We start from the raw sequence: 16,972 nt of genomic DNA on the forward strand, positions 1-16,972 counted from the left end.
TTTTCACTAACCTTAATGGAAATTCAGTATTTTCTTCAGCTATGAAGGTAGACAACAAACCATAGATATTTTCACATCACATCTATTGCAGAGTCTTGAAATATTGTTCACACTCATTACTACATTGAAATTTGGTGGTTAATAGACCACTTCTAGATCTTATCATATAATGAATACATAAAGAAGAAAATAAATGACATCATGATTTATTTTAAAATATTTTTGATAACTGCATTTCAATATGAGTATTTCCCCCTATAATCTTATATGTTTTAATTTATGTATTTAAAAATTATTCTGAGAGGGGGGTGAAGATGAGCTTCACCAAGTGCTAAATGAATCCACAGCACTGAAAAGTACCTGCTCCCTGCTCTGTCTGCTCTGAAACTATTTCATGCCCTTCCCAGTTCATCTGTTCTCCATCCACCCCCAAATTTCTACTTCCTCCACCCTGTTCCACCATGTACAAGTGCCCCTAGGCTCATGGAGGCCCTTCCACATGGCTCTCAGCAGAGACATGTGACTCTTCCTGCCACCTTCTCAGTTTCACAGTAGTCAACGCCCACTTCAGCTCACAGGTGAACTCAGAACCTTCTTTTAAGTTAGCCTAAAACTAACTAAAACTCTCATAAGCCTTTCATCCAGCCACATCCCCGAGGTACATTGCTCTAGACAAGCTCTCCTCAGGCATCCCCTGTCAGTCTGAAGAGTTAAGCCTCATCCTATCTCCAGGAATGGGTTAGCCCAAGAAAATAAGGTGAAGGCAAGGGCCAGCAAAACTGGCAGATCTAGTAACACGCACAAGTATAAAAACCTCTGGGGTCAGGTTCACGGGACTCAACCAAACATTGCACCACCTGGAGCTCAAGGTTGTTCAGGTAGCCAAGAACATCATCAAAAGTCAAGAATAATTGCCAGCACCAGAGATGTGGGCCACTGTTTTCCCCATAGAGACCAAACCGTCCCATTTTATCACCCAACAGTCTCTGTTTGACTAGTTCCTGTGGCAACAGTAACATACAGAAATGTGACACTTACTCAGAAAGAGAAAAAATGATGCCACATGTGGGAAGCGTGCCATTTGGACCAGTGTAGACCTTTCCTGGTGGTGTCACTGAAGTTGCTCAGACGCCGAGTGACAAATGCTGTGCTCTCACTACAAAGATAAAGAGGAAGCAATCGTGCGGTTTCCAGCCCACTGAGAAGCAGAGATGGCCTGCAAAGGGCAATACAGTTTGCTTTATATGGCTCTTTGAAAATCATTCCAATTCGGTGTGAAAAGTTATCTTCATGGGCAGGTAACGACATATAGATACAAATAAGAAAAGATGGCCTCCTTCTGGCTAAATATGTGTCAATTTAGGTAATGATGAGGGCATTTAAGCAAACAGAATAAATAAAACAATCAAGCAGAAATTTTCTCTTCTTAGCTCTCACCTTGCCTCCCATCTTGGGAGAGGGAAGGGGTTGAGAAAAGAGCCCCTGGAAGACAGGAACCTGGGCAACATGAGATGGCGGTGATGCTGGCCTGCTCTAGAATCAGGCTGCCTGGGTGTGCACACAGACTCTGTTTTTAGTAGCTGATCTTAGAAAAGTTACTTAACATTTTCTAACTCTCATCTACAAAACAGAGATACTAACTGTGTACGTCCCATAAGACTGCTGTGAGAATTGAATGGACTAATTCACTGAAAGCGCTCAGAGCAACATCTAGTACATAGGAAGTGCCCAATGGATATCAAGGAACATTTAAGGGAATCTTCAGCTGCTCAGCGTGGACCTGGCCACTAAGGATGGCCCTGAATCCAGGCCAAATTAATCCTAGTACCCAAAGACAAGACTGTACAAGGGACAAGCTCACTAAGGATGTTAGTTCTCCAGACCAAGCCTCTATTTAGATACGTCAGGGATGGTCTGGTCTGCTTCAGGCCACAGTTACAGCAGATTCCTGCTCCAACCATCCACTGATTTATCCAACGATTTTTTTTTTTTTTAATCTTCTGGGTGTGTTAGGGGCTGCACAAACTGGGTTGGACAAAATGTTTCTTTTTGACCACCTCAATACAAAGTCTTTGTTCTCAGGAAGCTTCCACTTACTCAGGTAACCACAGGGTAATTTTGCAAGCACAACAATCAATGGGGCACCTCAAGCGAGTCCAGAAAATGAGTGGGTGGGAGGGAGGGTCAGGATCGGCTGGGTCACGTGAGGCAACCAGGGAGGAAGGGGGGGCTGAGGTGTGGTTGGGGAGGTCCAGCATGGACCGTGATGCATCCGCTGTGCCCTCTTGTTGGAGTAAAGTTAGAGGCTGGTGTGAAGGGAGAGGGTCTACAGAGGTGGGCTGGGACAGACCTGAGTTGGTCATGCACGCCAGGCCTAAGAAATTGGTCTTAACCTTATAGAAAAGGGAAGCTATTAAGAGGTTGTTTGTTGGTTGGTTTTTCAAGTAGGAAAATGGCCTGGTCATGTTTTTCTTTTAAGTTAAGTACCAAGATGAGGAAGGGAGGCGAGGGAGGAAGCAGGAAGGCCAGATACAGCCTTTTGAAATTTTCTGCAGGATCAATGCTAAGGGCCTGAATTAGGGCATTTAAGATAAAGACAGAGCTAGGAGAGATGATGAGGTCATGAAATACTTCACGGAGCATCTGCTTTAGGATAAGCACCTTACCAGGTGCCAGAGACACATATGGAAAAGTGTAGCCTCTGATCTTAGGAAGTTTTGCTGGTGGAGCCTGGTGCAGGTGGACAGGAAAGAACATGACTGGCTATTACATAAGGTAAATTCCGGGAGGTCCACTAGGAGAAATACAGGCGGCAAGAGACATGGAGAGCTGAAGGAGAGAAAGAATGTATCTAATTTGAGGAGAATGGGAAGTCTGGAATCTTCAGGGAATAGGTAGCATTGTATGATTTATTTTTCCAGGGGGAATTAGAGTAGAGTAGGGTAAGATTTGATGCTTTTGAACTGTGGTGTTGGAGAAGACTCTTGAGAGTCCCTTGGACTGCAAGGAGATCCAACCAGTCCATCCTAAAGGAAATCAGTCCTGGGTGTTCATTGGAAGGACTGATGCTGAAGCTGAAACTCCAATACTTTGGCCACTTCATGTGAAGAGTTGACTCACTGGAAAAGACCCTGATGCTGGGAAGGATTAGGGGCAGAAGGAGAAGGGGACGACAGAGGATGAGATGGCTGGATGGCATCACCAATTCGATGGGCATGAGTTTGAATAAACTCCGGGAGTTGGTGAAGGACAGGGAGGCCTGGCGTGCTGCGATTCATGGGGTCACAAAGAGTCGGACACGACTGAGCAACTGAACTGAACTGAGGGTAAGATCCTACAAGCTTTCATCTGGAAGCCTATAACTTTAAAAAGCTATTTATTTGTTGGCCAGTCCACACAGCACGTGGGATCCTAGTTCCCTGAAAAGGGATTGAACCCCTGCCCCTTGTAGTGGAAGCATGGAATCTTAACTACTGGGCCATTGGGGAAGTCCTTGAAGCCTCTAACTTCTTTTTTAATTGTAATTTTTTTCTTTTTTTCAAGTTTTTAAAAATTGAGATATAATTGACACGCAACACTGTATTAGTTGAGCTTCCCTGGTGGCTCAGTCAGTAAAGAATCTGCCTACAGTGCAGAAGACCTAGGTTCAATCCCTGGGTCAGGAAGATCCCCTGGAGAAGAAAACAGCAACTCATGCCCCATGGACAGAGGAGCCATGGAGTTGCAAGAGTCGGACACAACTTGGCAACTAAACCACCGACCACCACCACCACCACTGTGCTAGTTTTAGGTGTACAACACAGTGATCTCCCTTTGGTTTTATTCATTAGCAATGACACCAAACAATAGCAACCCTCCTCCATGTCAACCTACAAATATTAACATCTTCAGTTAAAAGGCCCTGTGTGTTCCTTTTTAAGGTACTATGCAGTGCTTGGGGGATAAAAGAGGTAAAAAAATGGGCCCTGCCCTCCAGGAAGTTGGAATCTAGTTTGATAAAGGACTGTAGATAAGAAATGGTAGCCATGGAAGGCAGCCTGTGTTGGGTATTCATTTTAGGACTCAGGCAAGACCACTGCAGACAGGGGGCAGCTAGAGGTCATTCAGAAAAGGCTGGTTTATGTGGTTTGTGTTAGGTCTTTGGAGATCTGGAATGATTCAAATAGAGAAGAGAGAAGAAAGGACATTCCCTAGGGAGAAATGAAATGTACAAAGATACTGAAGCAGGGATATACAGGTTGTATTCAGGGAACAATTAAAGGGCATCTTACCTGGAATGGTGATTTCAAACTACCTCTCCAGGCAGTTAACTATAGTATCAGTAGCGCTTGCAGCACAAGAATTTTTTCCACCATTTCAGTTGTAGAAGTCATGGGTTAGGCCCTAGGCTCCAAAATTTACTATATCAGTTAGCTATTGTTGCATAACAAATAGCAAGCTTTGGTGGCATACAGATTTTTGTTCACAAGCCTATGGATGAGCTGATGGGAGCTAGATGATCTAGGATGGCCTTAGCTTGGATCCCTCTCATAGTCCTTGAATAGGCTAGCCTGGGTATATTTTCACAGTAATGTCAGGGGTCCAAAAGGACTAGGAGAAACACATCAGTACTTTTAAAAGCTTCTACTTGCATCATGACTGCTAACATCCTCAGATCAAAGCAAGTCTCATGGCCAAGTCCAAAAGCAAGAGATGGGTTAATAGACTCCATCTCTTGCGGGAAGGAAACAGCAAAGTGGCAGGGCAAAAGCAGTGGAAGGGAACTGGGGCCATCGATGCAATCAATCTGCTACACGCACTGAAAAGAGAATTATGTTAGAAATAAGCATTGACCACAGAGACAATCATTGCCAATAATGCAGAGGGCCCTGTATTCCCAAAATACACACAACTAAGTAGTGGAGTGAAAGTCGCTCAGTCGTGTCTGACTCTTTGAGATTCCATGGATGGAATTCTCTAGGCTAGAATACTGGAGTGGGTAGCCTTTTCCCTTCTCCAGGGTATCTTCCCAACCCAAGGATTGAATGCAGGTCTCCCGCATTGCGGGCAGATTCTTTACCAGCTGAGCCACAAGGGAAGCCCAAGAATACTGGAGTGAGTAGCCTATCCCTTCTCCAGGGGATCTTCCTGACCCAGGAATCGAACCAGGGTCTCCTGCATTGCAGGCAGATTCTTTACCAACTGAGCTATCAGGGAAGCCCAACTGGGTAATGCTCTAGCAATTTTTCACTCCTGGCTGTTGCCAATTTTTTTTTCTTTCCATGTTAGCGGCTCCGTTTCTGCCAAAATTTAACATTGACAGGGTGATGCTGCTTCTTTTCTGGAAGGAAAAAAAGAAGCTTTATGTTATTAAGGGGAAAAGAAAAAAGGAGAAGAAAGAAAAAATAGAGCCAGTGAGAGAGACAGTTATTCTATTACCTTGGGAATCACTGTAGTGCATGGCAATTGTATCAGTTGAAAGGAATGTAAAAATAGAATCCCTGATTCAGATGGAGGGACAGGGCCAGTGACAGTCAAAGCAACACAGTGATGTACTAAAGAAAAAAGTCCTTTCTTAAGTTCCTAGAAGATTAATGAAAAGTGATGTATTTTTTTTCAGGTTTGACATTTCAAATATTAATTCCACCAAATGACAAAAATTGCAAGTATCACGGATTTGTAGGCTAAGCATTCAGGCCTAAGATATATTTAAATGCAGACCTTTTACATGTCAAGTTCTGTGTGAGGCATTTTCACTTATGCAGGGTTACAGAATAGCTCATATCATTAATCGCATTTTATAGATGAGAAAACCGAGGCTCAGAAGAATCCATTAACTTGGCTAAGATTGTGTGGCTAGGAGTGGGTGCATTCTATGGCTGCCATCTCACTTTTGGTTCAGTGCCCTTTTTATTACACTTTCTAGATTGCCATTCAAAATTTTCAGAAGGCAGAGTATGTGGGACAGTGAGTGACAGGAGGACAGAAAAGAAAATCCTGAAGGGGTGAGCAGAAAGCTGATCAGGATTTTGCCCGTTTTCCCTACTTGAGCTCCTGCAATTTAGGTCAGTGATTGCTACCTGCATGGGTGTAGGTCTTACCCAGGTACAGGGCATCCCCAGGTTCTGAGCCTTGCTCCTCCATGCATGGAATGCCACCATGAGCTCAATCAATCTGTCCCTCATACAACAGTGGGAGAAACTGAGGCCTAGAGCAGACCCGGGTACAACTTGGGTCCTATGACGGAGAACAACTCCCAGGTCCTTTACTTCTCACCAGCCTGACTTCACCAGGAGCTGACAATTAGCTAACTGAGGCTGAGTTTTTCAACGTGGGTGGCAACTCCTATCTGTGGGGAAAACCTTAAGTAGATTCCTGTTTGCAGAGGCAAATGCCAGGGCACAAGAAGGGCATTTTCTAGTCATACAATCTAGGCAGGTTAGTTGATTCCTCTGAGCCTCAGTTTTCTCATCTGTAAAATGGGGTTACTACCTATCACATAGTGACGTGAGTTATTCTACAATACTGCATATGTGAAAGGAAAGTGGGTGAAGGAGGAGACAGGGATTAGGGGCTGGTAGCAGCAGAGCAAGAGCAACAGATGGGATTCCCAGGCCATCTTCTGGTTTCAGATATACCCTTGGCAAGAGCTACATCTTCAGTTCCCTGTCAGGGAGTAACTGACAATGAGTTCTGATTTTAAAACAAGAAGGGGGTGTGGGGGAGTGCTCAAAATAGGCCCCAAAGGGAAGAAGAAAGGGGGCAAAGGGACACGAAGTTTGCTTTATCTGGGCTTTAGGTACAGGTGTACCCCCTGACACAGATGCCCCTTCACGGTCTCCTTGGCCCATAAAGCAGCCCAGGTGCCTACTCCCTTACTAAATAGTCACCTTTTCACCCTAGTTTCCAACTGCCTCCTCTTCCCTCCCCTCTTCAGATCTGTGAGTTTCCCCATATTCTGTATTCTGCTTGATTTCCTAACTAGCCAGCACTTGAGCCCACCATGATCTGGGCTTGACTTCACCCAAACATCCAAGGTCACAGCCATGGACAGTGCTCAGCTTTTGCTTGACTCGGTCCTTCTGTGGCATGAGGTATGACCGACCATTGGCATATCTGCTCGGAATTCTGTCCTTCCTTCTCTGATACCACGGTCTTGCTGGGATTTTTCCTCCCCTCTTCGGAAGTTCCTTCTCAGTGAAGCCCTTCTCGGGGTTCTGTCACCAGCCCTTTCTCCTCACGGTGCTTCCACATCTCATGCCCTGTCTGTATACTGACAATCACAAATCTGCCTCCACCCCCAACTTCTCCCTTAAGCTCCAGGCCAATCATCTAACTGCTGAACATTTCCACCTGAAGGTCCTGCAGAAAACTCAAACTTGCGTCCAAAGCTAAAATCGTTGTTTCCTCCTTCACTGGTACTGTCCATCGTTGCTGAGCGCACCAACATCCATCCAGACCCGTGGCTGGCCTCCACATTCCACATTTAGTTGTAAAATCCTGTCAGTTCTTCCTAAAACTTTTAATGAATTCACTGTAGCTGCTGCTGTCACAACTGAGAGCTGTGATTTTTCACCTGGATTAATGCAGTTCAGTTCATCTTCCAGCTTTGCCTGCACCCTGCGCCCCCTCTGCCAGAGTAATCGAAAATGCAAACATAGCCACACACTCTCCTGAATAAAGACTTTCAGGGCTTCCCCCCGTGGTCTAGTGGCTAAGAATCCGCCTTGCAATGCATGGGACACAGGTTCGATCTCTGGTCTGGGAAGATCCTGCATGCCGCAGAGCAGCTAAGCTCATATGCCAGTTATTGAAGCCCGAGCATCCGAGAGCCTGTGCTCCACAAGCAGAGAGGCCACGGCAGTGAGAAGCCCACACACAGGAACAAAGAGTGAGACCCTGTCCACCACAACTAGAGAAAGCCTGCGTGCGGCAACAGAGACCCGCCACAGCCAAAAAATAAAATAAATCTTATGTCTCCCCCCCACAAACTTCTAGATGACCAAGTCCCAAATCCTTGACTGGATCTTCATGAACTGGTGCTTGAGAATTCTCCCATCACCTCACCTTTCAGACACAGAACCACTGTGTTTCTTTGAATGGGTCTTACCATTCCTATAACTTTGCATATACTGTCCCCTCTGCTAAGAGCCCTCCCTACCTGATATATGCCTATTTATTTAAACCATTTAAAATTTGGGTTTGCATCTCCTATGCAAAACCTTTCTTGACATCTTAGAAGGTTCACCACTCCCTCCTCTATCTCTGTCATGAACTGCTATAATTTTACTTATGACACGTAATAAAATGAATTATTTACATGCCCATGCTCTCTCCTACAAGTCCATGAATTTCCTAAGGGCAGGAATCAGTTCTTATCCATCTTTCTATCTCTTCAAAAAATACTGAATGGCTAAAATAGTCAGACACTGTAGCTGGTGCAGTGATTTAGAACATGTACACACTTTGAAGCCGGAAAGACCTAGGTTCAAATCTTGAGCAAATCAGTTTCCTTAAGCCTCAATTTCCTCATCTCTAAGAATGGGGACAATAATAGGAGAAACTCCATTATCTGACACAATTAGAGCTATCAGTTGATCAATTAACAGAAATGTCAGGTAAAGATGAGAATCATCAAAAGACACATATGTATCTTAAAAATTTTATTTTCACTTCAATCACATAGTATGTATTTGCTCAACAATCTCTTGACACAGGCCCAGGTCTATTATCTGGAGTCTCCTCTCTTTTTTACATAAACCAAACCTATCTCCTCTTCTACAACTTTCAGGTTTGATTTCTTTAAAAAGGAGTAAGAATTAACTACAACAACAAAAAAACAACATTTGTAAAGTCAATGGAGTACAGATCTTCCTATGCCTTTATGATTTATAAAAACATGAATCGTTTATAGTTGTTTTGCCTGGACTTAAATTGACAGCATTAAAAAAAAAAAAGCAATTTACCTCTGTCTAGTCTTTTCAGGGAATTCATCTTCCTTTCATCAACACATCTTTCTTTGGCACTCATATTTTGTTGATTTACATATTATTCAATGAAATTATATAATCAAAGTAACCAGTACTGGTGGCACAAATATACTGGCAAATAAATAGAACAGAGAGGACTCAGGTGAGCGTTACTCCCCACCGCTAGGGGAGCTGAGCCAACCAGGTGTACAAGCCCCAAGCAGTGAGTGTATTAATCCTGTCATTTTATTTCTGGTTTTTGATGCTTTGACATCCAGAGCCTTGCTGACCCTGGAGACACTGCTCCTCCCAGGACTGACCAGTTCCTAGAGAAAGGAAGTCATTCAGATTTGCCAGTGAGCATGCCTTCCCTCAGCTGGTAAAGAATCCGCCTGCAGTGCAGGAGACCCCGGTTTGATTCCTGGGTTGGGAAGATCCCCTGGAGAAGGGAACTGCTACTCACTCCAGTATTCTGGCCTGGAGAATTCCATGGACTGTACAGTCCATGGGGTTGCAAAGAGTCGGACACGACTGATCAACTTTCATTTTCTCACTTTCACGCCCTTCCGTGTGCAAACCCCTCCTCCACTGGGCCCTTAGACTCAGGACCACTGTTCCCTGCTCAGATCACCCCAAGGCCAGGAACCAGATATGTTGGGGGAGAGAAGGGGAATAACTGGAGTATTAAATTAGGCACATGCAGACCATGTCCTATTGAACAAGGAGGCACAAACCACCCACATCGGGTCAGCAAGTTGCTCCCTCAGCATCTGAACCCCCACCCTGAGGAAGTGAAACCCAGGGTCATTTTGATTGAAGGCACAGTTGCAATACACTCACACAAAGAAAGTTAAGTCATAAGATTTATTACTTAGAGACCCCAGAAACCAGGGCTGGGGGACCAGCGAGCCAGGGGAAGGGCAGTCCTGTGACATCCCAGGTGTCCAGTGAGCAGGAGATAAGAGAGCAGGGTAACAAGTGCCTATTACTTATAAGGTGGCTGCGGTGGAGGCTGCAGGCTCAACTCAAAAGGGTTATTTAAAAAGGATCCCAGGGAAAAGCAAAGTGGGAACTTGGGGCAGGAACCGTAAGCTCAGGTTCTTATCTATACGTTCAGGCTTTGGCTGTGAGCAGCACTATCATCCTGTAAAATCCTAGGCAGCAACTCAAAATAGCTGTTTTCTCATCACACCTGATAACTAGGGACACTTGCTATGCCGCAGAACCCGCTGAAATTCTCCAAACTAGTCAATCCGAAGCCAGCTTACCCTGACTTGCCCGTTCCTTCCTGTGAAAACCCAAACAAGGGCTGCAGTGCATGCTTTTCTCTTGCTCCCTCTGCTGCCTGAGGGACGCTGGTGCTTCCCTGTGTGGCCCCCGGGGTGCGGCGTGACCCCTCCTCTTGGGATATGTGAGTGAAACAAGCTACCTTCTCAATGGTTGGCCCTGCTTCACTGAAATAATAAAACCTGTATTTTGAAACAGTGTTCTACACACACTGGTCTGTGGGTAAGAGGACACGGGGTGGCTGTTAGCTGGACGATCCGGTTACATGAAGAGCACACAAGAAATCTGCAGTGGTCACCTCGGGTGACCTGAGCTTCTTGCCCAGGTGCGACTGCATGCATATGCGTGCTCAGTCAAGTCTGACTCTTTGCCACAAGAGCACTGGAGTGGGGCGCCATTTCCTCTTCCAGGGGATCTTCCCAGCCCAGGGACTGAACCCGTGTCTCCTGCATCTCCTGCATTGGCAGGCAGATTCTTTACTGCCTGAACCACCTGGGAAGCCCTTGTGCCCTCGCCCAGGTGCAGAGCACATCAAAGCATCCCAGTGTTAGTTAGCTATTGTCACAGTGGAAAGAGGTCCCTGCCCTCGGGCCACTTTCAGACAACCAGAGCATCTGTCTTCTAGCCTAGAGGGGCAGATAAAGGCTCCCTGAGACTTGACAGAGAAGCAGGAGTTGGAACAGGTGGAAAGAGGTTTCTGGATGAGCCAACAGCAGCTGCCAAGCCCTCTAGGAAAGGACATAAGTGGGAGGTTTTCTGTGCTGAGCACAATGCCTTGGCCACAGGAGGTGTGTGAGCAAGTTTTTATTTTGCTTTTAATATAAACTGAGGCAGATACAGGCTCAGCAAGGGGTGTGGGACTGCTGCAGACCAGCTCTGACTGTGTCAGGGTTTCGATGTGAGCAGAATCCTCCCTTTTCATGGAAATTCATGCAGTGTTGGGCCATTTCCCACAGGACAGCATTCGCTGTGCATTCATAAATCTCTAGTCCCTTCTGTGGGGTTTCCCTGGTGGCTCAGTGGTAAAGAATTTGCCTGCCAATGCAGGAGATGTGGGTTCAATCCCTGGTCTGGGAAGATCTCCTGGAGAAGGAAATGACAACCCACTCCAGTATTCTTGCCTGGGAAATCCCATGAACAGAGGAGCCTGGCGGGCTACAATCCACAGAGTTAAAAAAAGAGTTGGACACGACTTGGCAACTAAAAACAAGTCCCTTCCATACGCCTGGACCGGGGCCAAGCCCCAGGCGAGGTTAGTTAACCAGGACACAGATCCAGCCTCTGAAAACCTCACAAGTGAGGTGGTCCCTGCCCAAGACACAAAGAGGGAAGGCTGGCCAAGGCTGAGCGGCTGCTCCTGGGGCCAGCAGGGAGGTGGGAGCCCCAGCACTCTCTCCTGTCCTGGACTCTGAAGCCAGCAGCATGGGGAAAGGATTGTTTTTACATAATACAGGGGCTAACACCTTCTGGACCTGTTTGGCTCCAGACTGGGTCATGAGTCAGAAAAGCTGTTCTGTTCCAGGCATGACATGGTCACAGAACTTGGGTGTGTTTCCTCATCCGCAGAGAGGAACAGCCTCTAACTTCTCTCTTTCCTGACAAGGGTCCTATAAGGTCGTGAGAATGCATGCAGAGACCGAGAGATCATCCTCAGCAGGGGCCCCAGCCCTCACTTTTCCGCTTGGTGGAAATCTCACTAGTGGTCCTGTTAAATCCATTTCTTCTTTTATCTTTGGTGAACATCTACAACACTTTCACGGGATTCCAAGACATGAGAAGGTTCTCAAGTGGCAAGGGAATTCAGCCACAGTCCCTTACGCGGAGGAGATAAAAGTTCCTCACACAACTTCAGTTTAAATTAAACTTCCTTTAATGAAATAAAAAACAAACGGTGCATTGCATAATATTTTGTGGTCACAGTATAAAACAATACAATTAGTTCATATAACATTGGATATGGACAAAAATACACAAGACCCTTTCTTTTGTCTACGTAAAATTCGGCAGATCTGTATGTGCCACGCTAAAAAAGAAAGAAAGTCAACTTTTTTCTCCTAGTGATCTGCACACAATATTTATCACTGAGAATTTGGTCAAACAGCGGAGGAGAACTTACCCAAATCCCAGTTCCCTTCTTCCTCTGTTGTCATCGGTGAAGGTTAAAAAAAAAAAAAAAAAGGTTTTCTGAAAGTAGCAAGTTGTGTAGTATTGCTTATTATTCCTGCTAAAGAGGCTCAGTCTTTGGCTCACAGATGTCAGTGACAAAATCATGGCAGCAGGCAGGCTGCAAAGCAAGAGCCACCAGGGAAAACAGACAAGGGTCTGGGCAGGAGAAGCCACCTTGACCAGGATCTTAGGGAAAGCCACATAGATAGGGAGGGGAGAAAACACACAAATAAATACATTTCTAAATCAAGATTTTAACTCCAGTTGGTGAGTCAGAGTTCCACTGTCCCATGAAAAATCTGAAAAGTTGTTAAAAAGTCAGAGCTGGCATTTTCTTTTTTTTAAAAAAGTGAAAAGTATATGTAAACATTATAAAGTAAACAATGGAAAGTACTTTTCAGGCTTTTATCTGAATATAGCTTAGGCTCTTTCTGGGGATATTTTTATGATTAGAAGGAAAAAAAAAAAAAAGTCAAACTTTCTATCAAGTTTCTTTGTGTTAAGCAGTGCACTTTGATCCGTGTCAGTCGTGGCTGGGTCCTTGCCTTCATTCCAGTGCTTCTGCGGGAAGCTTTTCCAGAAAAGCACGGAGCAGGGGGCCCTATTTGGTATAACAAGAGTACATCTCACCCTCTGACCAGGACACATGTTCCAGCCATGTTTATGTCCTTGGAAGGAAGGAGGTCCTTGGTACAATGCCCTGTGACTTCTCCCTACTTGGTACCAGCCCAGTGGATGGAGGGTGGGGCTAGGGGCACAGTAAATGCCACAAAAGCCCCAGCCGTGAACTGCAACAGCAGTTTGAAAGGAAAAGGTACAGTGTGTGAGCACGTGTCACCTTTACTGCCACAGGCTGTCTGCGTTTTTACATACACCCGGGGCCACCGGGTCACATCCAAAGCCAAATATCCTTTCCTCCTTCCAAGGGCCTGTACTGCAACAATCCTGAACCTTCTTTTAGGAGGCTGATCACTGTGAGGGCTCAAAGGGCACTGGCTGTTCTGAACGCAGCACCTGTGTCTATTTCCTGTTTGCACAATCACCTGTGACTCACCTCCTCTGAGATGGCACAGTTAGGAAACGGCATGGAGGAAATACCCCAGTCTAGTGCTATCACAGCCTCTTCCCCTTCCCCTGGTCTTTCGTGTAGAGCAGACCTGCGGTGCATCTTCCCACCACAGATGCTAGGCCCGGAATTCCTCTGTGCTGCTACCGTTAGTACAGAATCTAGTTTCAATCATGTGAGCGGGCCCCTCGGTGGGCAAAACCAAAAGGAAAAATTTGGTGGCAATCTGCCGTCTGGGGGTGACGTGGTGATATGTGCAGAATGAATCGTGGGCAACAGAGTGAGGGAAGTAGAAGGGAAGATGGTGAGCTGGGAGCAGTCCAGCTCTTCCGGCCCATCGTGACAGAGAGCCACACGTGAATGGCCATCATTTTGTATTACTTTATTGCTCGAAACAAATGCATCTTTTTTTCCCTTTTGGAAGACAACGCGGTATTAGGTCCTTCAGAGCCGGGGTAAGAGCACGCAGAATGCAATGTGGGGACTGTCACGAGAGAGCCTCAGGAAAACCCCACTGGGATGCTTCTGAAAGGCCAGCGCTGTGTAGGGGCAAGTCACAGATCTTTTGGGGACCGCTGTCCTACTCCTGGTACGAGTGATCGGGCAAAGCGGACCACTCTCAGATCTACTTTGTAGGCTGTTCACACGGCAATAAATTGCTGGGTTTCCTCTGTGTTCCTAATAGGAAAGCAAACACACCACAAAGTATACCCTTTCTCACTAACCCCCTGCAGGGGATTTTTTAAAAGACTTGAAGGACTGACAAGGTCACAGAAAATGCATGGTTCTTCTGGGTAATTTCTGATTCTATGAAGTCAGTCTTGCAAGCAGCAATTTGACTTCACATTAAAGAGCCCAAGTGGCCCGTGAAGGACATGGGGTGTCTGTGGTTCCCCCTGCAGACCCACAAGGCTTTAGCCTCTCACAAAGGGCGGGACAGGGAAGAGAGGTGGCTTCTTCCAGCTGACACACCCCTGCACTACTGACCCTCTGGCATGAACTGCAGAAATCAAACTTCCAGGATATCTCCCTTCTGCAATCCCTGGGGCCCCCTGAGGCATGGTAGCCTCGGAACTATGGGAGTGACTGTCTGTTCCTTTCCTTGTCCCCGACCTCTTCTTCCTTGCAGGCCTTCTCACTGCCCTGGACAGAGGGGGCTGTGCATTTTTCTTCATACTCATTCTTAAGGCTAAGGTGGCAAGATAAGGTGCTTGGTGGAGAGCCAAATTCTCGATTCCAGGGCCATTTCAGCACTCGCACACAAAGCAAATACGAGAGAAGTGGAAAGGGGGCAGAGAAGCAGAAAACCAAAAAACAAAATGCATTTGGGCTTGATAGGAAGTTACGGACTGCAGGTTTAGATTTTAAATGTAGCCTAAACCCCCTGGAAAATAGGGGGTGGGAGGGTAGTAAAAGCCACACATTAGCCTTCAGCACTGGTCTGTGTTGTCCCTCGGCCGGGGTAGAGGGTCGCCTTTAGCAGCTCTCTTAGCACGAGCCTCCGACTCGGAAGCCGTACGGATCTCACCCGAGACAAAGAACTCTGAACGCCTTCACCCCTTTCTCACTGCAACCCCTCAAAACAAAAGGTAGAAACACACACAAGTCAGAGATCTATAAGCCAGTAGGAGAAAAAAATTAGAGGTTAACCATTAAAAACGCCGCCGTCAGGAAAACACACACTCGATTGTTCCATCAGAAAGTGCCGTGGGAAGAAGAGCCGTGTGCTGGTAAACGTGTCTGCGCTCAGGACTTGACATGCAGAAAAGAGAGAGCGCTGAGTCCCACCTGAGATTAGAGAGGACTGGTTTTTAGTGTAACACACTTCGCGTCAAAAGATTGCTGTCCTCATCTCGCCCAAACCGCTCCTCGACCGTCCCCCGGTCTCGGCCTTTCTGGCACCAGCTAGTCCATCTCCATGGACATGAGCCGGCGGCGCTCTCGCCGGGTCTCCTGGACTTCCTTCTTACAGCACCAGTGGGAGCTGCAGTACCCGATGAGGCAGGACAGGAGCCCGATGACCGTGGACAGGCCGACACCAATCAGCAGCGGGTACTTGAAGGCATTCAGCACTGGGAGGGAGAGATCAGAGGGACAGAATTAGTGATGCAAATTGTGGGGTGGGAAAGCTCAGGGAAGACCATCACCTCCCCCCTCCACTGCCCGGGGTCTCCTCCAGGAGTCTGACCTCACGGGTCTTGCACCTAGCACAGGGTTTGAGACAAGAGCAGCTCAGCCATAGGCGTCCAAAAATGAGCAAACATATCCCCACTCAAGTCCACAGCAGGCGGGGTGGTGCTGGGGGGGAACCCAGAAAAAAAAGATTTCCTTCGATATCTTTGAATGTCAACTTGCTTTTTAGGGTTTTGGCAGGAGATTGATTTTTAAAAGTCAGTATAAGGGCACCACACATTCAGTAGCAGATGCATCCTTAAAAAAAAACTGTACATAAATCAATTCTATGCATCAGATAACTGAAGTGTACTAGGGGAGCTATTTTAAGTAACACTATAGTAAATTATCTAGCAAAGTGAATAATCACTCCCTGCTTGTTCAGTAAATCTGGATTTTCACACGGAATGACTTCAAGCAAGACATTTCTAAGAGGCAAGTATGGTATCACTGACCAAGTTGCAGGAATGCATACAGTTCAGATCCTGCACCCACAAAGTCCCTGTCCCCCAAATTACCAGCAAACCTTGGGTAGAGGCTGGCACCGTGGTTGTTTGCCTGACATTTAGCACAACAGCCCCACGAGACATCATTATCTCATTTAACAAGAGAGGACACAAAGGATTAGAAAGACTAAGTCGTCTGTGGAAAAGCTGGGGCTCCAATTCCAGTCCCCGCCAAACTGACACATCGTCAGGGAAACACACTCGAAGGCTCTTACTTAATCCTTCCAGGCACCTGGACTTGAATTCTGTCCATGAGTTTTTTCAATTCACACTTACTCTGACACTTTCTGCAGAGAAGACAAGTTTTCCATTAACCAAGGAAAATGTGCCCCCACTCCAGGAGGCTCAGAGAGCAGAAGGGCGGGGAGGGGACCCCCAACCACTTAGTTAGGCTGACTGGCGATCAGTGTGAGCCAACGAGGCCGGGAGTGCCCCCTCCCGTCTCAGGGTTCTGTGAAGAACCCTCCCTGAGATAGTGAATGGGAGGAGCCCCCTTTCACCAAAAGGAGGACCAGTAAGGGGCTTCCCGGATGGCTCAGTGGGTAAAGAATCCACTTGCAACACAGGAGACAAGGAGACCCGGCTTCGATCCCTGGGTCAGGAAGACCCCCCGGAGGAGGAGATGGCAACCCACTCCAGTATTCTTGCCTGAAAAAGCCCATGGACAGAGAAGCCCGATGTGCAGCAGTACATGGGGTGGCAGAGTCGGACACGACTGAGCGACTCGCAGGGCACAGGACCAGTAGAAGGGCAAAAGGGGCAGGAACTCGCTCACAGCCCCTCCTAGAGACCTGGGCCCACTCTCTCGGTGCTCTTCTCTGCCCCTG

The 16,972-nt window shown here is 46.7% G+C and overlaps 2 protein-coding genes across 2 annotated transcripts in view; both read right to left on the reverse strand.

Annotated features, from left to right (window-relative positions):
* Nucleotides 1-2,048, reverse strand: part of CD101 (CD101 molecule) — a 39,757-nt gene extending 37,709 nt beyond the window's left edge. The window contains exon 1 of the mRNA XM_043459749.1: nucleotides 1,039-2,048. Coding sequence (XP_043315684.1) covers nucleotides 1,039-1,081 — 43 coding nt within the window. The 5' untranslated portion in view covers nucleotides 1,082-2,048. The remainder of the gene's footprint in view (nucleotides 1-1,038) is intronic.
* A 10,039-nt stretch (nucleotides 2,049-12,087) lies between these two features.
* Nucleotides 12,088-16,972, reverse strand: part of PTGFRN (prostaglandin F2 receptor inhibitor) — an 83,997-nt gene continuing 79,112 nt past the window's right edge. The window contains exon 9 of the mRNA XM_043459758.1: nucleotides 12,088-15,539. Coding sequence (XP_043315693.1) covers nucleotides 15,373-15,539 — 167 coding nt within the window. The 3' untranslated portion in view covers nucleotides 12,088-15,372. The remainder of the gene's footprint in view (nucleotides 15,540-16,972) is intronic.

The sequence above is a fragment of the Cervus canadensis genome, chromosome 2 (genome assembly GCF_019320065.1).
Source record: "Cervus canadensis isolate Bull #8, Minnesota chromosome 2, ASM1932006v1, whole genome shotgun sequence".
Taxonomy (NCBI): Eukaryota; Metazoa; Chordata; class Mammalia; order Artiodactyla; family Cervidae; genus Cervus; species Cervus canadensis.